This window comes from Bubalus bubalis, chromosome 18 (genome assembly GCF_019923935.1).
Source record: "Bubalus bubalis isolate 160015118507 breed Murrah chromosome 18, NDDB_SH_1, whole genome shotgun sequence".
In the NCBI taxonomy this organism is placed as follows: Eukaryota; Metazoa; Chordata; class Mammalia; order Artiodactyla; family Bovidae; genus Bubalus; species Bubalus bubalis.
Genome location: NC_059174.1, coordinates 58,030,280 through 58,056,817, shown reverse-complemented (window position 1 = coordinate 58,056,817; position 26,538 = coordinate 58,030,280). Strand labels below are relative to the sequence as shown.

General features: G+C 41.9%; 1 protein-coding gene across 1 annotated transcript; it reads left to right on the top strand.

Moving 5' to 3' along the window:
- The first annotated feature begins 5,938 nt into the window (after positions 1 to 5,938).
- LOC112580437 (glutaredoxin-1-like) lies at positions 5,939 to 6,277 on the top strand. Its single transcript, XM_044931622.2, has one exon. It carries the CDS (start codon positions 5,939 to 5,941, stop codon positions 6,275 to 6,277), a length of 339 nt encoding a protein of 112 aa, XP_044787557.2.
- Positions 6,278 to 26,538: the final 20,261 nt, after the last annotated feature.

Genomic DNA, 26,538 nt, shown 5'->3' with positions numbered 1-26,538 from the left:
GCTGTAGGCAGAGCCACTTGTGACCTCAGGGCCCCTCAGTGTTGGGAAACCATCCAAGGCCAAGGGGCCCCATGGATCTCAGGTGTCTGGGACATTCCTTCCTCCAGTTCCCTAGCTGTCTATAAAAATGTGAGTCTGCCACAGTCTCTCCTCCAGTGCCCTTCTGTCCACACAGGGCACCCTGGATTGGTCTGGGTACCTGTGGGCTTTGTGGTCCATCATGGCCAGCTTGGCCTGCAAAGACTGACCTCCCCTCTGGTGGTCTCTGAGTGGACAAAGCTACAACCATCATTTCAGCCCTTTGTGTATTTCTCTGGGAGTGTTCAGCCTTTTCCACCATGTCCCTATTATCAAAAACTGAATAAGCCACTTGGAGCAAATCGCTCAGAGGGGTCTGAGGACTAGCAGTTGCTTTTTGAATCTCGCTCCTGATGCCTGTGGCAGGGTGGGCCATGAAATGCATAGCCAAAAGGGCCTGTCCCTTGAGGGAGAAGGTATCCACACTCCTATATATATATTTTGTCTATGCTCTGTCTTTGTTGCTGTGTGGGCTCTTCTCAGCATGGGCTTCTCACTGCAGTGGCTTCTCTTGTTTCAGAGCACAGGCTCTAGGGCCTGGGCTTCAGTAGTTTCAGCTTCCGGGCTGAATTGCTCCGTAACACATGGGATCTCCCTGGATCAGGGATAGAGCTCATGTGTCCTGCATTGGCACGTGGATTCTTTCCCAAGCCACCAGAAAAGCCCCTGCTATATTTTTTTTAAAGCTTCTACCAACCTCTCTTGAAATGCTTTCCGATTTTCATCTCACTCCTGTTGTACTACCTGCACGTTTTCATAACGGACAGGTTTTACTGTGTTTTCATAACCTCTGTTAAACAATCATGTAGCCGCGGACCTGCCTCAGGGACAGCGGCAGTGCCCCCGGCCCCCTTCGTGGCCCTGTTGGGCTTGGGCTGCCACTGGGTCAGCACGGGCCCTAGCTGCCTGTGGGAGGGTAAAGTCTGCAAATTTTCCTTTGGATGAGATCAAAAGATCTCATTAACTCGGTAAACTCCATCCTGGAAAGTTCAGGGTTCTCAGAAAAATGTATCAATTTATCTTCTGCTGACTTATGGACAAGGAGATGGACAAGGAGAAAGGCAGAGAAAGATGGACATGGAGATAGGCGCTTCTCACAGAGACGGAGCTATGGGGCAATTGGTCCGTAACTTACATGCTGCAGGTGCTGTCTGGACTGAGATCTGGCCCTTGGGCAACTCGGGGTACAGAGAAGGAGCTCCTGAATATAGTGGGCAGTCTCCTCACCCTTGGGTGCCCTTGACTCTGGGCTAGTGGCCTTGGCTGGAGCCCCGGCTGAGACAGTCCTTGAAATTCCCATCCCTCGAGCAGTAGTTAGGTATCCAGAAGTTGCGTTCCTGTGTCACACTTCACTGTGCAGTTGAATCAGGACTTGTGCTTACAGCTTTAGATGTTATCCCTTCCGAGTAGTCTCTCAGCCAGGTGTGAATGGCTGAGAAACTGTCCCAAAGGAATAGTACAGAGTGTGTGTCCAGTGGCATTGACAGGGAGCTTTCAGGAACTGGTCTGGCTGCAAATTGGAAGTAAAGGGTCAGGGGAGGAGGGTAAATCCTGGAAGCTGATTCCCTTCAGTATCCTTGTGCAGGATGTTGAGAATACCTCATAAGAGGCATTTATCCAGGGTGGACACAGTCCTTTAAATGATGTGATTTTTTTTTTCTAGAACATATAATCCCCTGGTTATAGATTATGGGCATCTGATCTGCATCCAAAGACAGCTTACACTACTGAGCTTCAGACCCAAGCCTAGAATATCTTCCTAACAACTCAATTAAACTTTACAATAATATGACAAAAGTGCTATTTAAAAAGTGAGTTTTAGACAGTAGATACTGATCTCAGCCAAACTAAAATTTAATATCTATTAAAACATAATTCCTTTCTTCTTAAATCACCCTCATTTGTCCCAAACATAGCCAAGTTAAGATTAATTTGTTTGTAAAATGAGTCTGGTAAATTGATAACATAGGCTTGTAAAATTGGTCCAGGAAAGTGAGTGTCTTGATCACTAAAAATGGTACAAAGTATACCCCAAGTGAAAAACATTTCAAAAATACTTATTTATTTAATTTTGGCTGTGCTGGGTCTGCGTTGCTGCTCAGACTTTCTCTATTTGCAGCAAGAAGGGGCTACTGTTTGCTGAGGTGCACTGGCTTCTCACTGAGCTGGCTTCTCTTTTGCAGAGCATGGGCTCTAGGACACATGGGCTTCAGTAGTCATGGCTTCCAGGCTTTAGAGCACAGGCTCGGTAGTTGTGTTGCATGGGCTTAGTTGCTCCACAGCATGTGGGATCTTCCCAGATCAGGGATTGAACCCACATCTCCTGCATTGGTAAGGGGAATTTTTACTGCTGAACCTCCGGAAAAGCCATGAGTTAATTTTCTTGCTGACAAACTTTACAACAAATATACTTACTGACTTTGAGTAAACCTGAGTACCATAAAAACATTGTGCTTAATAGTGATATGTCTAAATGACATGTCTTTATTAAATAACAAGCAAACAACAAACTTTAATGCCAGATGTTAATTTAATAATAAATGTTTCTTGGGTCATATGAATCCGAAATCCATTTAGCTTAGTTTCTATTATATTTAGAAATGTTTAATTTGTAAGCACTTTTTAAAAAAAGAGTTAAATAGAGCTCACCTACATATTAACCTGAGCAATACATATATCCCAATAGAGATCTCATAGTTTCATTTTAAAACTTAGTCACAAAACAGGCATTGCAATGCAAAACTTACCAGCTTAGAGATATTTGAGGACTTCCCTGGTGGTCCAGTAACTAAGACTCCATGCTTCCAATGCAGTGGGCCCAGGTTCCATTCCTGGACGGGAAACTAAATCCCACTTGCCATAACTAAGAGTCATTGCAGCCAAATAAATAATAAATAAGTATTTATTTTTTAAAAATACATAAATAACAGGTAGAATACCTAAATTTACAGACTTGAGTTTTAACAGGGTTAGACTTAGAACATAGGAGGAAAAATCCCCAAATTAAGAAGAATGTCGATTTTCAGATCCTGTGAGCAGCACTCAGACAGTAAAATTTCTTCCTCCTCACATACCATCTACCCTGTCTCCTGCGCTAGCAACCAGATCTTTTTTGTGTCTCTAAACATCTATATCATATTTATATGGCAGCTTGTGCTGATTGAAAACAAACAAACAGAAAAAGATAGGACACTTGTGAGGCTTACAAGCAGAGGGGGAGAGGGTGCCAGCCAGAGTAATTAGTGGGCTACAGTTTTATAATAAAAGGAGAAGTGGGGAGCGGGGGAGTGTCCTTATTTCTCTCTTCTGCTTCCTCTTCTTGAGTTGTTGTTCAGTTGCTCAAGTTGTGTCCAACTCTTTGCAACCCCATGGACTGCTGCACACCAGGCTCCCCTGTCCTTCCCATCTCCTGGAGCTTGCTCAAACTCATGTCCATTGAGTCAGTGATGCCATCCAACCATCTCATCCTCTGCCCCCTTCTCCACCTGCCTTCAATCTTTCCCAGCATCAGGGTCTTTTCTAATGAGTCACTTCTTTGCATCAGGTGGCCAAATTATTGAAGCTTCAGCTTCAGTCCTTCCAATGAATATTCCAGGTTGATCTGCTTTAGGATTGACTGGTTTGATCTCCTTGCCGTCCTAGGGACTCTCAAGAGTCTTCTCCAACACCATCACTCAAAAGCATCAATTCTTCAACACTCAGCCTTCTTCACAGTCCAACTCTCACATCTATACATGACTACCGGAAAAAATGACTACTGGAAAAACCATAGCTTTGTGGGCAAAGTAATGTCTCTGCTTTTAAATATGCTGTCTAGGTTGGTCATACTTTTTCTTCCAAGGAGCAAGTGTCTTTTAATTTCATGGCTGCAGTCACCTTGTGCAGTGATTTAGGAGCCTAAGAAAATAAAGTCTCTCACTGTTTCCTTTGTTTCCCCATCTATTTGCCATGAAGTGATGGGACCAGATGCCATGATCTTAGTTTTTTGAATGCTGAATTTTAAGCCAGCTTTTCCACTCTCCTCTTTCACTTCAGTTCCTCTTCATTTTCTGCCATAAGGGTGCTCTTATCTGCATATCTGAGATTATTGATATTTCTCCCAGCACTCTTGATTCCAGCTGGTGCTTCATCCAGCCTAGCATTTTTCATGATATAACCAGAGTGACAATATGCAGCCTTGACGTACTTCTTTGTACTCCATTCCCAATTTGGAACCAGTCCATTGTTCCATGTTTGGTTCTAACTGTTGCTTCTTGACCTGCATATAGGTTTCTCGGGAAGCAGGTAAGGTGGTCTGGTATTCCCATCTCTTTAAGAATCTTCCAAAATTTGTTGTGATCCACACAGTAAAAGGCTGTAGCGTAGTCAGTGACGCAGATGTTTTTCTGATATTCTCTTGATTTTTGGATGATAGAAATTTGACCTCTTCTTCCTCTGCCTTTTCTAAATCCAGTTTGAACGTCTGGAAGTTCTTGGTTCATGTACTGTTGAAGCCTAGCTTGGAGAATTTTGAGCATTACTTTGCTAGCATCAACACTATGAAAAGGCAAAAAGATATGACACTGAAAGATGAACTCCCCAGCTTGGTAGATGCCCAGTGTGCTAGTGGAGGAAAGCAGACAAATAGCTCCAAAAGGTGTGAAGAGGCTGAGCCAAAGCAAAAACAATGCCCAGTTTGGATGTCTCTGGTGGTGGAAGTAAAGTCTGAAGTTGTAAAGAACATATTGTGTAGGAACCTGGAATGTTAGGTCCATGAATCAAGGTAAATTGGAAGTGGTCAAACAGGACATGGCAAGAGTGAACATCAACTTTCTAGGAATCAGTGACCTAAAATGGACCAGAATGGGTGAATTTAATTCAGATGACCATTATATTTACTACTGTGGGCAAGAATCCCTTAGAAGAAATGGAGTAGCTATCATAGTCAACAAAAGAGTCCAAAATACAGTACTTGGATGCAATCTCAAAAACTACAGAATGATCTCTGTTCATTTCCAAGGCAAACCATTCAATATCACAGTAATCCAAGTCTATGCCCCAGCCACTAATGCCAAAGAAGCTGAAGTTGAACAGTTCTATGAAGAATTACAGATTTCATAGAACTAATACCAAAAAAAGATGTCCTTTTCATCATAGGGGACTGGAATGCAAAAGTAGGAAGCCAAGAGATGCCTGGAGTAACAGGCAAGTTTGGCCTTGGAGTACAGAATGAAGCAGGGCAAAGCTAACGATTTTGTTAAGAGAACACACTGGTCATAGCAAATGCCTGTCAACTACAAAGTGGCATTGACCAAGAGCACTGCCAGTGACTGAACAATAAAGGCGTTTGCCATCTGCCCCTACGGAGAGTGAACCCCATGATCCTATGCTGTTGCCCTTCAACAGCTGTGGAGTGAGGCACTCCACGCTCCAGGGCTTCTGGTGAGATGGGTCTTTAGACAGTTGGATTTTTTTTTTTTTAATGTTTTTAGGAACAGATTTTATGGTCTCAATCATTGCCTCTCCTCCTATCTAGAGAAGGAGATGTCACCCTTTATGGTGACATCATATCCTCATGACCAACAAAAAACCTTTTGTAAAATAAGTGCTTCATGGTATTGAACTTCCCATTCACCAAAATCTTATATATTGACCTTCCCCACTGCCGCTTTGAAGCAGTCTCTCAGAGCTATCTGAGATGCTGCCTCCCGGGCTACAGTCCTCATTTTGCCCTCATTTTGTTTGGTGTCATCCTAAAATGTTCTCTCTAAGAAAGCAAAGGTTTTAGAAATTATCACTGATATTTATGCTCACCAATCTATAAAATGCTAATATGAAAGTCAGTTCTTGGCAGTTAAGGTCCCCTCCTGGGAAAGGCAGCATGGCTCAAGCATTCATGAACAGCAAGATCCAGTCTGGGAAGGTGGTCGTGTTCATCAAGCCCACCTGCCCCTACTGCAGAAGGACTCAGGAGCTCCTCAGTCAACTGCCCTTCAAACAAGGGCTTTTGGAATTTGTCCGTATCCAAATCTTGTATCTCATTGGTGCCATCGGTGACACCACTGAGATACAAGATTACTTGCAACAGCTCACAGGAGCCAGAACGGTACCTCGGGTCTTCATCAGTAAAGAGTGCATAGGTGGATGCACTGATCTAGTAAATATTCATGAGCGAGGGGAACTGTTGACACGGATAAAGCAAATTGGAGCTCTGCGATAATTACAGAGCAGATCCAGGCTGATATCCCCCTTGAAGACTGGATGGCATTGCTGATAATGACAGCAGTTCCTGGAGGATGGACCTGGGGCAACTTTACCCAGTGACTGCATCTGTTTACTTAAAATTCTGAACTATGTTAACCTCAATAAAAAGGGACGGGCACTTTGGGAGGCCAAAAACAGCTTCTTTTGACTCACGATTAAAAATGGACCAACTTACCAAAAAAAAAAAAAAAAGTCAATTCTTGGTTACTTAAGGAAGGTACGAAGTGTGTTTTCAGTAAAGAAGCTATGAGGAATGCAACTGCATTTTGTAAAAGGAAAAGGTGGCTTTTTATGATGGAAGAACAAAGTAATGGGTACAGAAAGTGATAAGGTTTGTGAAAAGTAAACCATGAGAAGTGAGTTTTGTACATTGTTTAAAATAAGTGTAAAGTAAATTTAATTAAGTTTGCCCTTTAAATAAAGTAAAACTTATTTAGCTTTGAATTTTGCTTTTCCGTCTGTTGCAAAACTTGAATTTAGCTTTTCTGTCTGTTAAGATGACACCTTTTTTCAGATGGTGAACTGCCTTTGATAACAGATTTAAATTTCTTTATCTCTTAAGTGATCTGTTCTGAAATCTTTTATTGTTACTTTAGCTATATGAAAAGCTATTGTTTCACAATGACCTATAATCCTATCTGGCTGAGTGTTCTAAACCTTTTTGATATTTGTTGACAAAACTTCCTAAGTCATTATAATGAAGAACTTGATTTCTAGCTAACTTTGGGACGCTTCAGAGGGCCCTCAAACATCCCAAAGAGTGATATTACACTAATTAGGCTCATTTTCTATACAGAATGACATGGGAAGTATTGTCAAGTGAGTAATAAGTCTTGGCTTATATTGTATGGTAAATGTTACTAATATAGATATCGTAGAAACCATACAGTGCTCCTAAAATTCTGATATGTTTGGGAAAAATGTTATCAGGCATTATTCTAATTACTATCTCAAAATATTGTCATAGCACTAATCAAGTTTCGCAAAAATACTTGCTCTTCAAGAAGATGTACAGAAAGGACTTTTGGATAAATACCACTTTCTGAACTGGGTAAGGATTCTAATGGAAAACCTGATGACTTCATAAAGCTTAACAGAAGGACTGATGAATATGCTTATAGCTTCTATGCTTTGTATCTGAAAAATTGCTGGTTAGAATATGTGTTTTCCAGGTGTAAGGGGAAAAAAACCTTCCCCTGAAACTAATTATGACAGCAATTTGGGAAAATTATATTTTATACACAAATTGAAACATTTATCTTTTCTCTCTATCTGAACCCTTCTGGAGTGCAAAAGTAGGAAGTCAAAAAACACCTGCAGTAACAGGCAAATTTGGCCTTGGAATACAGAATGAAGCAGGGCAAAGGCTTCTGCCAAGAGAACACACTGGTCATAGCAAACACCCTATTCCAACAACCCAAGAGAAGAGTCTACACATGGACATCACAAGATGGTCAACACCAAAGTCAGATTGATTATATCCTTTGCAGCCAAAGATGGAGAAGTTCTATACAGTCAGCAAAAACAAGACCGGCAGCGGACTATGGATCAGATCATGAACTCCTTATTACCAAATTCAGACTGAAATTGAAGAAAGTAGGGAAAATCACTTGACCATTCAGGTATGACCTAAATCAAATCCCTTATGACTATACAGTAGAAGTGAGAAATAGATTTAAGGGACTGGATCTGACAGACATAGTGCCTGATGAAGTATAGACGGGGGTTTGTGACATTGTAGAGGAGACAGGAATCAAGACCATCCCCAAGAAAAAGAAGTGCAAAAAAGCAAACTGGCTGTCTGAGGAGGCCTTAGAAATAGCTGTGAAAAGAAGAGAAGTGAAAAGCAAAAGGAAAAAGGAAAGATATACCAATTTGAATTCAGAGTTCCAAAGAATAGCAAGGAGAAATAAGAAAGACTTCTTCAGTGATCAGTGCAAAGAAATAGAGGAAAACAATAGAATGGGAAAAACTAGAGATCTCTTCAAGAAAATTAGAGGTACCAAGGGAATATTTCATGCAAAGATGGGCTCAATAAAGGACAGAAATGGTATGGACCTAACAGAAGGAGAAGATATTAAGAAGACGTGGCAAGAATACATAGAAGAACTATACAAAAAAGATCTTCACGACCCAGATAATCACAAAGGTGTGATCACTTACACTCAGCTAGAGCCAGACATTCTGGAATGTGAAGTCGGGTGGGCCTTAGGAAGCATTACTAGGACCAAACCTAGTAGAGGCGATGGAATTCCAGTTGAGCTATTTCAAATCCTAAAAGATGATGCTGTGAAAGTGCTGCACTCAATATGTCAGCATATTTGGAAAACTCAGCAGTGGCCACAGGACTGGAAAAGGTCAGTTTTCATTCCAATCCCAAAGAAAGGTAATGCCAAAGAAGCCTCAAACTATGGCACAATTGCACTCATCTCACACCCTAGTAAAGCAGTGCTCAAAATTCTCCAAGCCGGACTTCAGCAATACGTGAACCGGGACTTCCAGATGTTCAAGCTGGTTTTAGAAAAGGCAGAGGAACCTGAGATCAAATAGCCAACATCCGCTGGATCATCGAAAAAGAAAGAGAGTTCCAGAAAAACATCTATTTCTGCTTTATTAACTCTGCGAAAGACTTTGACTGTGTGGATCACAGTAAACTGTGGAAAATTCTGAAAGACAAGGGAATACCAGACCACCTGACTTGCTTCTTGAGAAACCTGTATGCAGGTAAGGAAGCAACACTTACTACTGGACATGGAACAACAGACTGATTCCAAATACGAAAAGGAGTATGTCAAGGCTGTATATTGTCACCCTGCTTATTTAACTTCTATGCAGAGTACATCATGAGAAACGCTGGACTGGAAAGCACAAGCTGGAATCAAGATTGCTGGGAAAAATATCAATAACCTCAGATATGCAGATGACACCACCCTTATGGCAGAAAGTGAAGAAGAACTAAAGAGCCTCTTGATGAAAGTGAAAGAGGAGAAGGAAAAAGTTGGCTTAAAGTTCAACATTCAGAAAACTAAGATCATGGCATCCAGTCCCATCACTTCATGGCAAAGAGATGGGGAAACAGTGGAAACAGCGTCTGACTTTATATTTCTGGGCTCCAAAATCACTGTGGATGCTGACTGCAGCCATGAAATTAAAAGACGCTTGCTTCTTGGAAGGAAAGCTATGACCAATCTAGACAGAATATTAAGAAGCAGAGACATTAGTTTGTCAACAAAGGTCCGTCTAGTCAAGCCTATGGTTTTTCCAGTGGTCATATATGGATGTGAGAGTTGGACTATTAAGAAAGCTGAGAGGTGAAGAATTGATGCTTTTGAACTGTGGTGTTGGAGAAGACTCTTGAGAATCCCTTGGAGTGCAAGGAGATCTAACCAGTCCATTCTAAAGGAGATCAGTCCTGGGTGTTCATTGGAGGGACTGACGTTGAAGCTGAAACTCCAATAATTTGGCCACCTGATGTGGAGAGCTGACTCATTTGAAAAGATCCTGATGGTGGGAAAGATTGAGGGCAGGAGGGGAAGGGGACTACAGAGGATGAGATGGTTGGAAGGCATCACCGACTCAATGGACATGGGTTTGGGTGGACTCTGGGAGTTGGTGATGGACAGGGAGGCTTGGCATGTTGCGGTTTTGGGGGTTGGAAAGAGTCGGACACGACTGAGCAACTGAACTGAACTGAACCCTTCAGAGATTGGACACTCTTAGTTTCCAAAACTTTATCAGATAAGTTAGGAAGGTTATCTCACTAACAGGTACAGAACTGTCAAGGAATTTTTGGAAACCTTGAGATGGGAGTAATTCATGTAAATCTGTGATAAGCCTGTGGCTCGACTTTCCTCGCTTGAAAGATTTATTTTAAAAGTTCAGTTGAAACTCTATACAAATCTCAGCAATTCATGTAGAAGTTTGACAGAAAACTACAAAATTATGTAAAGCAATTATCCTTCAATTAAAAAATAAGTATTTTTTTTAGAAAGTCTCAAAAAAGCAAAAAAATCTATAATCAATTATGGTTATATAAATCATCAGGCCAAGTTTATTGAGACCAGTCCTGTATCACAAGCAAGTCTTAATTTGGTTATATTTGGTAAAAATGATGGTGATTTTAGGGAGAAAAAGATGTTTCAATGAATGTTAAATCCCAATTTGTTAATGGAGGTCTGTATCTAGTAAGACTCATTTCCTGGATAGTTCTTTGCTGTTAGGGTACATTAATGTAAATTTTAATTAAATTATTAAGGACACTCTAGGTTTGTCTCTGAAGCTTATCTCAGTAATCTCTCTTTGGATGAAGATCAGATGCCTCATGAACGACCTGCAACCAAGACTGGAAAAAGACTTAATTTGAGAAACTATCTCAAACCTGGATGGAAGGACCTTTTTATAGGTACTGTTAACTACTTCATGTACGGTGAAATTGAAGGGAAATTGACTCTTAGATTAATTCTCACTTCCAAAGGCCCCTAAACTGGACTAGTCTATAGAGAGGTCTGCTGACCTCAAACTCACCTTAAAGCAATGCCCAAACAAAGAAAACTGCACTACACTAGGATGAGAGGACGACGACATCAGAAGCAGACAGCTTGCCCAAGATGCTTACCTGACTCGTATGATCATTTATAATGTTTTCATGATTTCTTGGAGCTGTGCGTATCAGTCAAATGTTTTCTATCATAGGTACAATTCTATGCTAGTTTAAAACTCAATCCAATTGTTGGGTTGTGGCCAATTATCTGTGTCTAGTACTTCTGGGTTTCCTTGGTGGAGTTCTGTTCTCCAGGGCTCTGATTGGATACCAACCTAGGAAATGTATTTTAGGTAAGAGTTCAGTCCTCTTCTGTCTATTCATGATATTGCTAGATAGGATCCTCTCACCTGGCCAGTTAATAATACCTGCTCTGAGGTTGGCCATAGATTTAAGTTTTCTCTTAAGGTCATTCAAACTCAAATTTCTCTTAAGGTCATTCAAAATCAGAGTGACGAGCTAAGTCTCAAAATTAACCTCTCATCTATTAAAAGGAAAACTCTGACAATTATGTCATGTATCTGTATGGTTAACACAAGGCTATGGTTATTTAAGTTTAAAAGCTCCTGTATGTTAGGAGCAATTAAATCATACTAAAAATGATCAGCTTAGTAATATTATGAGACACAACCAGGTGTTTATGAACTACACTTATTATTACACTTAGAGAGAGTGATTGGTGTGGAACTCAGTGGATTTGTGGCACTAATTTATGGCTTTGACATCTACAGGGATGCATACAAAGGTGTAGCCTGGGATTCCCATGAATTTAAGTTCATACACATTAACAAATTAGAGGTAACCCCAACCGAACCTACAATTGGTATGATCCCAATGGGTCAAAATATCTTTATTCTACTGGTATGACCATGTAGCACCTATTTTCTTTGTGTGTGTACCTTCAATGAGACTGGAGGATGTAATTTGCCATACCGAAGCCTTGACAACTTACATAAGCTTTAAATGATAGTAACTAGGCTATTAACCTATTGTATTCTGAGATCTCTACGAGGAGAAAGGCCATGCTGCACAACTCCAAGGCCCTCAACACCTTACAGCATCTCAGGGAGATACAAGTGCTGCAATTCAAAGTGAATGCTATAATTTCATACCTGATAAATCCTTTAATGTAACACATTTGGTGAACCATATGAAAAATCAGATTTCTGCTTTAAGTGACCATTCCCCAGTCTTGACGATCTTTTAAAAAACTGGTTTGGTGTGGGAAGCTCATGGCTAAATTATTTACTTTTAATTCCACTAATGTTATTAGCTATGCTTTTGAAATGTGGTGTTGGAGAAGACTCTTGAGAGTCCCTTGGACTGCAAGGAGATCCAACCACTCCATTCTGAAGGAGATCAGCCCTGGGATTTCTTTGGAAGGAATGATGCTAAAGCTGAAACTCCAGTACTTGGGCCACCTCAAGCGAAGAGTTGACTCATTGGAAAAGACTCTGATGCTGGGAGGGATTGGGGCCAGGAGGAGTAGGGGACGACAGAGGATGAGATGGCTGGATGGCATCTCTGACTCGACGGACGTGAGTCTGAGTGAACTCGGGGAGTTGGGGATGGACAGGGAGGCCTGGCATGCTGCGATTCATGGGGTCGCAAAGAGTCAGACACGACTGAGCAACTGAACTGAACTGAACCGATACTATTTCTATTTTGCCTGTTTCACAAGATTATTGTTTCCTGTATAACCAAGTGTATGCTGCTGCTGCTGCTGCTAAGTTGCTTCAGTCATGTCCGACTCTGTGTGACCCCATAGACGGCAGCCCACCAGGCTCTGCCAGCCCTGGGATTCTCCAGGCAAGAACACTGGAGTGGGTTGCCCTTTCCTTCTCCGATGCATGAAAGTGAAAAGTGAAAGTGAAGTCGCTCAGTCGTGTCCGACTCTTTGCGACCCCATGGACTTCAGCCTACCAGGCTCCTCCGTCCATGGGATTTTCCAGGCAAGAGTAGTGGAGTGGGTTGGCATTGCCTTCTCTGAACCAAGTGTATGAGCCTCTAAGAAAAATAATGACTGGACTTGAAGCAGATGATCAAGTGTATAGCTCGATATGTGATCAGTGATTGTAATAATGTTACTCTATATATGGAGTAACTTCCACTTCCAGATGTTCAAGCTGGATTTAGAAAAGGCAGAGGAACCAGAGATCAAAATGCCAACATCTGCTGAATCATCAAAAATGCAAGCATTCCAGAAAAACATATACTTCTGCTTTGTTGACTATGCCAAAACCTTTGATTGTGTGGATCACAACAGACTGTGAAAATTCTTAAAGAGATAGGAATACGAGACCACCTGACCTGCCTCCTGAGAAATCTGTATGCAGGTCAAGAAGCAACAGTTAGAACTGGAAATGGAATAACAGACTCGTTCCAAATCGGGAAAGGAGTACGTCCAGGCTGTGTATTGTCACCCTGCTTATTTAACTTATATGCAGAGTACATCATGAGAAACGCTGGGCTGGAAGAAGCACAAGCTGGAATCAAGATTGCTGGGAGAATTATCAATAACCTCAGATATGCAGATGACACCAGCCATATGGCAGAAAGTGAAGAAGAACTAAAGAGCCTCTTGATGAAAGTGAAAGAGGAGCGTGAAAAGGCTGGCGTGAAACTCAACATTCAGAAAACGAAGATCATGGAATCCGGTCCCATCACTTCATGGCAAATAGTTGGGGAAACAATGGAAACAGTGACAGACTGCTTTTTGAAGGTAGGGGACTCCAAAATCACTGCAGATGGTGACTGCAGCCATGAAATCAAAAGACACTTGCTCCTTGGAAGAAAAGCTGTGACTAACCTATACAGCATATTAGAAAGTAGAGACTTGACTTTACTAAAAAAAGGTCCATGTAGTCAAAGCTATGGTTTTTTCAGTAGTCATGTATGGATGTGAGAGTTGGACTATAAAGAAAGCTGAGCACTGAAGAATGGATGCTTTTGAACTGTCATGTTGGACAAGACTCTTGAGAGTCCCTTGGGCTGCAAAGAGATCAAATCAGTTAATCCTAAAAGAAATCAGCCCTGAATATTTATTGGAAGGACTGATGCTGAAGCTGAAATTCCAATACTTTGGCCACCTGATGTGAAGAACTGACTCATTGGAGAAGACCCTGATGCCGGGAAAGATTGAAGGCGGGAGGAGAAGGGGACGACAGAGGAAGAGATGGTTGGATCGCATCACTGACACAATAGACATGAGTTTGAGTAAGCTCTGGGAGTTGGGGATGGACAGGGAGGCCTAACGTCCTGCAGTCCATGGGGCTGAAAAGAGATGGACACGACTGAGTGACTGAATTGAACTGAGATATGGAAAGATGCAACAAGAAGGAATACTTTCCTGGACTATAACTAGAAGACAGGTCTGCAGAGATCTTTAACTATGGAGACCTAGTCCAGTAATAGCACATTGAGTGACCTGTCAGCAAAAGCCTTCTTCAGAACTGGAAAGGAGCCTTCCCAGCAACACGAGACAAAATGTTCATGAAATGCCCCCCAAAACATGATCGGATGTATGACCACAAGAGGTCCGTGTCAACTACAAATTGGCACTTACCAAGGGCATTGCCAACGAGTGAACGGCAAAGGCATTTACCCTCTGCCTCCACGGAGATTGAACCCCATTCTGCTAAAGCTATTGACTTTCAACAGCCCCGGAGGGACTTCAGAGTGGAGCAAGGCACTCTGCTTCAGGGACTCTTATATGGTCTGTACAGACCAGTAGGACTGGTCTGTAGATAGTTGGATGTTTTTAGGAACAGACTTTATGATCTCAATCCTTGCATCTCCTCCTATCTAGAGAAGCACTAAGTCTCTTCATGGTGACATCAGATCCTCATGACTAACAAAAAACCTTTTGTGAAATGAGTGCTTAATGGTATTGAACTTCCCCTTTACCAAAACCTTATATATTGAACTTCCCCCACTGCTGCTTTCGAGCAGTCTCTCAGACTGCTCAGACTATTCTGCTGATATGAATGTTTTGCAAATATGACCCTACTTTGAGAGGCATTTCATGACCATTTGGTCCCACATTGCTGGGAAGGATCATTCCCAGTTCTGAAGAAGGTTTTTGCTAATACAGCGCTCAATGTGCTATTACTGGACTAGGTCTTAATAGTCAAAGATCTCGGGACACCTGTCAGAGCTATCTGAGATGCTGCCTCCCTGGCTGCAGTGCTCATTTTCTCCAAATAAAACTTAACTTGCAACTCTCAAGTTGTACATCTTTTTTAGTTGACACACCCTCTTCCGACAACAGGAGATGACTCTATACAAGGACATCACCAGATGGTCAAAACCAAAATCAGATTGATTATGTTCCCTGCAGCTGAAGATGGGAAAGCCCTATACAGTCAGCAAACACAAGACCAGGAGCTGACTGCGACTCAGATCATGAACTCCTTACTGCCTAAATTCAGACTGAAATTAAAGAAAGTAGGGAAAACCACTAGATACCATTCAGGTCGGACCTAAATCAAATCTCTTATGATTACACAGTGGAAGTGACAAATAGATTCAAGGGATTCGATCTGATAGACAGAATGCCTGAAGAACTATGTCCCAAGGTTCATGACATTGTACAGGAGGCAGTGATCAAGACCATCACAAAGAAAAAGAAATGCAAAAAGGCAAAATGGTTGTCTGAGGAGGCCTTGCAAATAGTTGAGAAAAGAAGAGAAGTGAAAGGCCAAAGAGAAAAGGAAAGATAAACCTATTTGAATGAAATGTTCCAAAGAATAGCCAGGAGAAATAAGAAAGCCTTCTCAAGTGGACAATGCAAAGAAATAGAGGAAAACAACAGAATGGGAAGGACTAGAGATCTCTTCAAGAAAATTAGAGGTACCAAGGGAGCATTTCATGCAAAGATGGGCACAATAGAGGACAGAAATGGCATGGACCTAACAGAAGCAGAAGAGATGAAGAAAAGGTGGCAAGAATACACAGAAGAACTATACAGAAAGGATCTTAATGAGCCAGGTAACCATGATGGTGTGATCACGAACCTAGAGTCAGACATCTTGGAATGTGAAGTCAAGTGGGCTTTAGGAAACATTACTGTGAACAAAGCTACTGGAGGTGATGGAATTCCAGCTGAGCTACTTCAAATCCTCAAAGATGATGCTGTGAAAGTGCTACACTCAATATGCCAGCAAATTTGGAAAACCCAGCAGTGGCCACAAGACAGGAAAATGTGAGTTTTCATTCCAATCCCAAAGAAAGGCAATGCCAAAGAATGTTCAAACTACCACACAATTGCACTCATGTCACCCACTAGCAAAGTTCAAACTTCTTGATTAGAAGTCAGCTTCCATCGTCAGTTCCTCCTCCTCGTCGGGCAGGGGAATTTTCTTTTCCTTACATGGTCAAGCTTGGACTCTCAGGGCTCAATGGAAATGCACAAAAATTTGGTAAATCATCTCAGGTTTCAGCATAATGTCACCTTTTCCTTACATTTTTGTTTTTAGTGCACACAAAGAAGCATGTCCGAGGGCGTCATTAACTTACTGAGCCCACTGGGCAGGATGTGGGGCTCATATCACCATTGTTTTATTGTTTGGGGGCAGGTCCTGTGCCTTTGCCACATGGTTTTGTGGCTGAGCAAACCTGCTTTCTTGACTGATCCTTTAACTTACAGAGTCTCCCATACTTTTCTCTTTACTTACAATCCCCTAGTGGGATTAACTACTTAATCGCCTACTCTGTCTCTTTTCTCTATCCTTATCAACTTGATTTACTTTAGTCTGCTTGCCAGTCCTGGGCGACCCAGGTTCCTGTGTTGGGTCCCCATCTGGGGAGGTCTGACAGCAGTCTTTATTTTTAGCACAGATCATGCAAGTCTGAGGGGCTCGCTGGATGGTCTTCTGCAGGTTAGGGTCCATTATGAACTTGTGAATGCATTGTGGCATCTCTCCTGGTGTGGGTGCTGTTACAGTGTGGTGTGGCACAGTGTGTAAGAGGGCCTCAGGAGTCAGGACAGTTCCACATGCACACATCTCCCCCGGGTGTGGTGTGGTCCAGAGTGAATCCTCACTCCTTTTCCAGATACGCCACCTGGTATTTTGACAAGTTGATCTGTAGTGACCCTCTCATGGCTTGAGAATTGCCTGCCTTTGCTGCCTGGCTTTGCACCTTGGTCAGCTAACTGGTTGCTTTGGATTATATTAATTTCACCCTTCTGGTGGCCTGGACAGTACACTCCAGCCACCAGTGAGGGCTTGTGGATGGCTTCTCATAGTGACAGGATCTCAAAGCATGTTTTCTGTCTTTATTGTCCAAAGCGAGGAGCCCCCTTCTCTGCTGGTGATGGTCCTGTGAGCAGGCACCACAGAGAACACAGAGCAGGAGCCTCTGTACGTATCACTCACGTGCCTTCAGTGAGCAGTAGGGCTCTTGTCAGAGCAGTGACTTCTGCCTCCTGAGCTGAGCCCCCTAGGAGCAGGGCTTTTGGTTCTACCACCTTTTCAAGGGTTAGCACCACAGGACTTCCCTGGCGGTCCAGTGGTTAAGACTCTGCACTTCCATGCAGGGAGTGCAGGCTTGATTCCTGGTTGGGGAACGAAGATCTTGTAGGCTGTGTGGCAAAAAAACACAAAGGGTTTTCACTACATAACGAATACGTCCCCTGCCTTGGTCCGTGAAGCTGCTTCCATCCATGAACAGGTCCACATCTGGCTCAGCCAAGGGTTGTGTGTTGAGCCCGGTCTGCTTGAGCCCGGTCTGCTCGTGCTCAGGGGGTTGTGCAGCAACCGTCGGAAGCAGTGATGCTGGATTTAGGGCCAAAGTGACATGAAGTTTTAGAGTGGAATTGCCTGAGAGAATGGCTTGGTACTTCCCCATTCTCCCAGAAGTCAGCCAATAGCCCCCTTTTTGTTCCAGTAAAGAAAGCACATGAAATGAAGTGAAAGTCACTCAGTTGTGTCCAACTCTTTGCAACCGCATAGACTATACAGTCTATGGAATTCTCCAGGCCAGAATAGTGGAGTGGGTAGCCTTTCCCTTCTCCAGGGGATCTTCCCGACCCAGGAATCGAACTGAGATCTCTTGCATTGCAGGCAAATTCTTTACCAACTGAACTACCAGGGAAGCCCAAAGAAAGGACAGGGTGAGAGACATACACAGTGGTGGGTTGCCCCATGGTGAACTACTCGGCTTCCAGAAGTCTGGCACAAGGAGTTGCTACCGCTCGAAGGCTAGGGGGCTACCCTGAACATTCTGTTTTAGTTGAGAAGTAAGTAGTGGGCTGAGGGATGTTCCCCAGAGCTTGAATTAATATCTGAGACTCATGCCTTGTCTCTCATGGACCTACAGTGTGAAAGGTTTAAGTCTGCTATTTCCAAAGCTGGAGCCGAGACTAATCTTGTTTTTATCATTTCCCAACCTGTTTGGTGCTCTTTTGTTGAAGTAAAGAGCTCAAGATATGTTCTTCTAAAGCCTTTATTCAGGATCCTAATTGGACAGAATCCTGCCTTTCCCAGAAGCCCCTCAGCTCTGTGTCTTGGGTGTTGCCAAGCCGGCAGTTGCCTATTTTCTGTCAGGCAGAGGATGAAACTCAGGTACATGACTTGTTACATACATACTTGTGCCTTCTTCTGGGAGTCGTTCCATCCACAATTGGCCGAGTTCAGGGTTCCTATGGTATTTTTTAGATATTTCGCTTGTAGACATGTAGACATGTCGATGAAGTCATCGACAAACATTGGAGTAAGAACCCTAGACAACATTTCCCCAAACAAGGTAGGGGAAATCTTCAGTCCTTGAGGCAACACTGTCCAGCAGTACTGTTGGACTCCCTGCGTTTCTGGGTACTGCCACCAGAGAGCAGACAGCTGCAGTGGTTCTTCTGCAGTAGGAATGCAGGGGAAAGTGTCCTTCAAGCCCAGAACTGAGAACCAGCAGTATTGTCCCACAGTAGTTGTGCGCAGAACATATATGGATTACTGTTAAGGCTGCAAATCTTGGGCTGTCTTACAAGTAGCCCTCACATCTTCATCAATGATTCGCACACTGCTGAGTTTGGCTCTTTGGGAGGATAGGAGTTTATATAGCAATCTACAAGGTTTAATTCGTCCCAGTTAAGCCAACTTTTCAAGAATTGTCTGAATTATCTTTGGGGTCTCTTGCCTCAGAAGGTATTGTTTTAAATTAGGTGTCCCAGTGTCCATTTTTTTTTTTTTTTTTTTTGGCTGTCCTGCATAGTTTGCAGAATCCTAAGTTCCCTCACCAGGAATTGAACCTGAACCACTGCAGCAAATGTCCCAACTTGTAACCACTGAACCACCAGGGAATCCCTCCAGTGTCCCTAATAACAGGATTTGTATTGGCCACGTGTTTGTCGGCCTTCCCTGGGGTGCTGTCAGCCCACACTTCCTGCCTTATCTTTTTGTATACTTGTGGAGGGGGAAATCAGTCTCCTTCTCCAGAGTGTCCACAAATGTCATCTGCCTGCTTACCGGGTGCCCCAACAGGATGCTGAGGTCAAGCTGTTTCGGTGAAAAAATCATTTGTGCATTTAATTTACAAAAGAGGGATTGGACATGTTGGCATATACAAGAAACTGTGTTTCAGGTTGAGGTTCCCTAATCGGCATTGCAGAGGTTGTAAGAAAGAACAGCTTTGCACTTCTCCAGAAAATCCTGTGACTGGGATGGACTGAGTCGTTCTCTGCTCCATCTTGGTATCTACCAAGTATGCTGCACTGTAGCTATCAGAAGGTCAGTCAGCTTGTCCCCATTGTCACAGGTACCTGGGGCTCCTGGGGCATCATCAGAGTGTTCATCTCTTTCTACTGCAATGACAGGCTCCTGTCTGTTACTGTTTTACTTCTCACTCCTTAGCCAAGGACAGTCTGTTTTCCAGTGCCCTCCTAACACTAAGCATGTTGTTCCCTCCCCTGCGGTGGCTCACCTCTCCTCAGGTTACTCGTGCTCTGGGAGTCCACTGCTGCCACCAGGTAATGTGGCTTTCAGTCCTGCATCTTCTTGCTTCTTTTGCTGTTCCCTGTTGTTGAACACTTTTAAAGCAACATCTGCCAGTTGAGAAGGGGTTATTCCAAATGGACCACCTAACTTTTGTGAGTTTCTTATGTCTGGGGAGCTTTGCCCAATAAAGGTTATGTTTACCATTCTCATTATTTTCAAAGGCCTCAGAGTTTGCATCAGAGTAGTGCCTATAAGTATGATAAACTCTTTCTAGAAACTCTGATGGATCCTCATTGGGTTTTTGGTGTATCTCTTGAATTTATCTAAGCTCTTTTGCCCGGGTACTCCTTTTCAAAGACCTGCTCAGATACACTTACTGTAATGCTCTCAGTTCAGTTCAGTCGCTCAGTCATGTCCGACTGTCTGCGACCTCATGAACTGCAGCATGCCAAGGCTTCCTGGTCCATCACCAACTCCAGGAGCTTACTCAAACTCATGTCTATTGAGTCAGTGATGCCATCCAACTATCTCATCCTCTGTCATCCCCTTCTATTCCCACCTTCAATCTTTCCCAGCATCAGGGTCTTTTCCAATAAGTCAGTTCTTTGCATCAGGTGGCCAAAGTATTGGAGTTTCAGCTTCAGCATCAGTCCTTCCAATGAACACCCAAGACTGATTTCCTTTAGGATGGATTGCTTGGATCTCCTTGCAGTCCAAGGGACTCTCAAGAGTCTTCTCCAACACCACAGTTCAAAAGCATCAATTCTTCGGCACTCAGCTTTCTTTATAGTCCAACTCTCACATTCATACATGACTACTGGAAAAACCATAGCCTTGACTAGATGGACCTTTGTCGGCAAAGTAATGTCTCTGATTTTTAATATGTTGTCTAGGTTGGTCAAAGCTTTTCTTCCAAGGAGCAAGTGTCTTTTAATTTCATGGCTGCAGTCACCATCTTCAGTGATTTTGGAGCCCTAAAAATAGTCTCTCACTGTTTCCATTGTTTCCCCAACTATTTGCCATGAAGTGATGGGACCACATGCCATGATCTTAGGTTTCTGAATGTTGAGCTTTAAGCCAGCTTTTTCACTCTCCACTTTCACTTTCAACAAGAGGCTTTTGAGTTCCTCTTCACTTTCTGCCATAAGAGTGGTGTCATCTCCATATCTGAGGTTATTGATATTTCTCCTGGCAATCTTGATTCCAGCTTGTGTTTCATCCAGCCCAGCATTTCAAATGATGTACTCTGCATATAAGTTAGATAAGCTGGGTGACAATATACAGCCTTGACGTACTCCTTTTCCTATTTAGAACCAGTCTGTTGTTCCATGTTCAGTTCTAACTGTTGTTTCCTGAATTACATATAGATTTCTCAGGAGGCATGTCAGGTGGTCTGGTATTCCTGTCTGTTGAAGAATTTTTCATAGTTTGTCGTGATCCACACAGTCAAAGACTATTCAATGAAGCAGAATGGTAGGAATAGATAGGACGAATATTCTCTTTAAGGAAGGGGCAGGGTTTCTGGGAATTGGGCCTCTGCCTGCTTTTTGGCCTTTTATGGTTATCCTGTGAACTATCATTGTGCCTGTGCATGTGTCATTTAGGTGATGTGTTAGAGTCAGAGTGTAATGAGGCTTAAGGTCAACTGGAAGTACAGTCTTCTGCCATCTTGCGCCTCATTGGGGTTCTAACTAGTTTTTGTCATGTCCTTTTTTTCTCAATGACTGTGTCATCCCCTCCCCTGACTTCTTTGAATGGTTGTGCCCTGCCCTCTTCCTTCTGTCTCATTGTGATCCTTTAGAATATTGAGAATATTGTCTTCTAAGGAGTGATGTGGCTTGGTGCCAGAGGAAGAAAAAATGATTTTTATGTTTGAGCAGGTTCTTCCATCGAAGTCTGGTTAACAGAGGGCTCATGGGAGAGGAGGGAGGGGGCCAAAACGGGCAGAGGGAAAGTTTGCATTTAATTTTCCTGTCTTGCCTTAAACTGTTGAGTTTTTATTTCATCAGTGCTCTCTCACAGAGCAGACATCTTACTGCATCCCACCTACTCTGAATGTGTGGGCAAGAGGGGTCAGGAGACAGAGTGACTGAGAGGAATAGAAACGTGAAGAGAACAGAAGAGTGGGTGAGATCAGAGGACAGTGTGCAGAATGGGTGTTTTGCAAAGAGATGGTAAGAATGAAAGAATAAACAGTGAAAGTAGCAGATGGTAAAAAACAAAGTGAAAGAAAGTTGGGATCTCTTGGGACATGAAGGAATAAAGACAGAATAGGAGAGGAGCCCCTGATCCGTATGAAAAAGGAAGGTTAGTCACTAAGTCGTGTCTGACTTTTTGTGATTCCCATGGACTGTAGTCCACTAGGCTCCTCTGTCCATGGAATTCTCCAGGCAAGAATACTGGAGTGGGTTGCCATTTCCTGCTCCAGGGCTGATCAGTATAGTGAGGGTATAAAAGGGTGGAAGACATGACCTAGGGAGAGACTTGATGCTGGGAAAGAAGGGCTGGTGTCGGGACAAAGTGAGCAGAGGAAGAGAGGATGGAAAGATAGTTCGGCCACCAGAGGCTGGGCAGAGTGGGGATGAAGGGCATGTCACGGGATTCAATGGTGGTCACCTGGAGGACTGAAAGAGAGCGACACAAGGAAACAGGTCAGAAAGGTTGAGGGGGAACAATGTGCAGAGAGGCAGGACAGCAGATAAAAAACAATCCTTATGGATATCAGTGGTATCCCAATATGCCCCACCAAATGTAAATATCAAAATTAATGGTCAAGATTTTCTGGTTTCCTCAACACTGGATCTGATATTACTATTATTTCCAAAGACTTATGGCCCAAATCCTGGCCTATACAAAAAATCTCTTGCCAAATTGCAGGCATTTCTCAAACCAAAGTACAAGAAATTTATCAAAATATTCAAATCTACCCATATGAAGGACCAAGAGGCCAGCCTGCAACATTAAGACCTTATGTGATAGATGTATCTCTTAATCTAATAGAAGGGACATACTTATGCAATGGCAAACTCAGATATACATTCCACAGTTTTCCTAGGGGTAACTGCTCATTTAACAAACAAAGCAATTATTAAAATAACTTGGAAGAATGACGAGCCTATTTGCACAGAACAATGGCCCCTTACGAAAGAAAAATTACAGGCTACTAAAGAACTTATAGACACACAATTAGAATTAAAACATATTGAGGAATCTTACTCTCCTTGGAACTATCCCATTTTTGTTATAAAAAAGAAACCTAACAAATGACATCTCTTAACAGACTTTAGAAAAGTTAATGCATCTATGAAACCCATGGGTGCACTACAACCAGGGATCCCATCACCTACTACTATTCCTCAAAATTGGCACATTATTATTACTGATTTACCAGATTGCTTTTTAAATATACCTTTACACCCTTTAGACCGAGAGAGATTCACTTTCTCTCTCCCTTTTCCTAATCATATTGGGCCTCATAAAAGATTTCAATAGACTGTGTTACCTCAAGGTAAACTTAACAGTCCTACTATTTGTCAAAATTTTGTAGCCAAGGCTTTATATCCAATGTGACAGCAATTCCCTCATGCATATATCATTAATAATATACTGTAACTACAAAAAGGAGAAGTGATATTTTTAACACTGAATGGCCATGGTATTCTTTAGACTCTAGAAAAAACTGATTAAAATAAAATCTTTTTTGAAATTGCAAAACCGGTTGTTCTTACATGTGCAGTTAGGAACAGGTTAACTTGTTAAAATACTTTTTTGGAGCTCCAGTTCTGCCTGGGAAACAAAAACAGGCCTAAGAAAAAACCTAAAGTTAACTCTTATCATGTCCTTGGGATACACAGCCCACTCTATCTGGGACTGCAGCCATAATCAAATTGCTGGAACTCAGAAAAAACAAACAAAAAAAAATATATATATATATACACACACACACACACATATATATATCAAAAACATATTTTAAATGTCAAGTGGAAAACTATGTCTGTCTATCTAAAATTATCTATGTCTCAATGTATGTCTTTGTTTTTGGATAATATGAAATTAATGAGCTCTGTTTAAATTCAAGTTCAAGTGAACTGAAAAATATTCAATATTAAATATAATATTTATTTAAATATAAATATAATTTAAATATAATTGCTAATCTAATTAAGACGTGTCTTAAGTCATCATTATATAATATTTTTATTGTGCCTAGATTTAACGTAAACTAAGTTTGTCAACAAAAAAGTAACTCTCTCTCTCTCTATATATATATATAAATAGGTAAATGAGATGAAAACTTTTAGATAAACTCTAATAAAAATAATTATATTTTTTAAATGTCTGTCTAAAATAATCTCTTAGGATTGGGGTAACTTAAATTCATAAAATTGTACTAAACAAAATAATAAAAGTTTATTAAATAGCTAGGTCATTTCCAAATAAAGTAAGATTTTAAAACATTAACTACTGAACACTAACTTCCTCTTACAAAAAGTTTTTCTTACAGAAAAACTAAAGAGATTTTAGGCTATTAATAAATATAAAGAAAAATATATATTTAATAAAATATATATTATAATATATAATATATTCACCAATCTATAAAATGCTAATATACAAGACACTTCATAGTTGCTAAAGAAATGTAAGATGTATGCTTTTAATAAAAAGATATAAGAAATGGCAAATAAAATGATGAATAAGTAAGTGAAGTCACTCAGTCGTGTCCGACTCTTTTCGACCCCATGGACTGTAGCCTACTAGGCTCCTCTGCCCATGGGATTTTTCAGGCAATAGTACTGGAATGGATTGCCATTTCCTTCTCCAGAGGATCTTCCCGAACCAGGGATCGAACCTGGGTCTCCCGCATTGTATTCAGACGATTTACCACCTGAGTCACCAGGGAACTCCAAAATGATGAACACAAACATATAAAAAAGTTTTCTGACAAATGAAAGAGAATTTTATGGCAAATGGATGCAACTCATTGCTCTGAACTTTCTTCCTCTTTCTTCTTACATGTCTCGATCGGTACAAATTCTTCCTTTATATGGGCCACACCTCTCCAAGATGAAACTACACATGTTATAACTCACCTGTTAACTTACTTTGCAATAATAAGAACACCTAATTCTATAAAAATAGACAATGGCCCTGCCTATATTTCTAAGCAGTTCAAACAATTCTTACATTCATTCTGTATTAAACAGATTACAGACATTTCTTATAATCCACAAGCACAAGACATAGTTAACCAAACACATTACACACTGGAACTACAAATAAAAAATTAAATAAGGGGGAATACACAGGAACACTTTTATCTTCCTCATCCAGAGCAGACTTTACTAGATTCCAATGCAATACATTCTTTAAGCCTATAACTATCGTTAATATAGCTTTATTTGTTTTAAATTTTTTAAGCTTACTGCAAGGATATCTTGACACGAGCAGAAAAACATTTCGAGGAATTGAAGGACTCTTCTCTTTCTCTGTCCATTTGGTACCAAGACAGGTTGAATAAACAATGGAAATCTGGGAAATTAATCTTATAGGGAAAGGGGTAGGCCTGGTGTTTCCCCAGATGGATCCAACGAACTCACATGGCTTCCTCTTTGGAAGATCCGACCCAAGGGGGCCCCCCGGCCTTCAACATAGAGGTGAGACAACAAAAGCCCCAGGAGGAAGAAATTCCAATACAGGCCATGGTGGCTCTAAAGATCTCCAGAAAGCACCGCCCTCGGCGGCATCAACCTTATGATCTCCCCTCTTAGGGACAAATAAAAACCCTTACTAATCAAGCTGAAAATCAGGTTTCTCAATAGAGAATGCCTCGGAGTTCTGAAAATATTTTTCTTGCCCTGCTTGCTTTGCTTGCTTGCGCCTCCCTCCCCACCCTCCACCCCCCCTCCCCCCTCCCCACTCAAGCTGAACTAATCAATCACACTTACTGGGCTTATATACCCGACCCCCTTTACTTCAGGTTGTAGAATGGACGGAGAAAGGACCAATCGTATTAACCGATGACTCCATACATATGCCTTCTCCCTGGAGCCTTAAAGGGCCCTCACACCCTGAAGAAGGGAAATTAATTAATAGCTCTCTAGGTTATGAAGTCTTTCCTTTGTGTACGGGCCCAGCAAAATTATGCATAAACATTAGCAGACAAACTTGGGCTTTTGCCCTGCCTCCAAAAGAGGACTTTCGGACGTTCCTTAGATTATTTACTGTCCTTTCTTTGTCCGTGAACCATGTTGTATACTACTGAAACGTTAGGGAAAGAACAAAGAACACTATGCAAAGGGTTTACTAATAAGAACTTTAAATATACTCTGGTTCGTTGGGACAAATGTCAGGCCAAATCAGGAAAATTAATCTTTGTGGCTAATCATACAATTGCCGATTGGGGACCCCATGGTATGTGGTTATCTAACTGCTCAGATGATATTAACAGCACTATGTGTGATTCTGCTACTCAAGTACCATAGAAGGTTAGGAACACTACAATGGAACATTACCATGACAAAGGACTTCTAGGGTGGCTTGACGGTGGAATGGCACCCCCCTCATCCTCGAATCTTCCTCGATAAACAGATTGGGCCTGAACAATGGGACACCTGGAAACTTGCTGCGAGCACTGAAGAACTTGGGACTTGGACTGGACATTTCACAGGGACCAATCGTAGTCATAGAAACTATTTCTTTCATGATAATCATATTTCATACAAGCTTGTGTTCCCCTTGCTT

Coding starts and splice junctions, on each gene's coding strand:
- LOC112580437 (XM_044931622.2), top strand. CDS start 5,939: ATGGCTCAAGCATTCATGAACAGCAAGATCCAGTCTGGGAAGGTGGTC.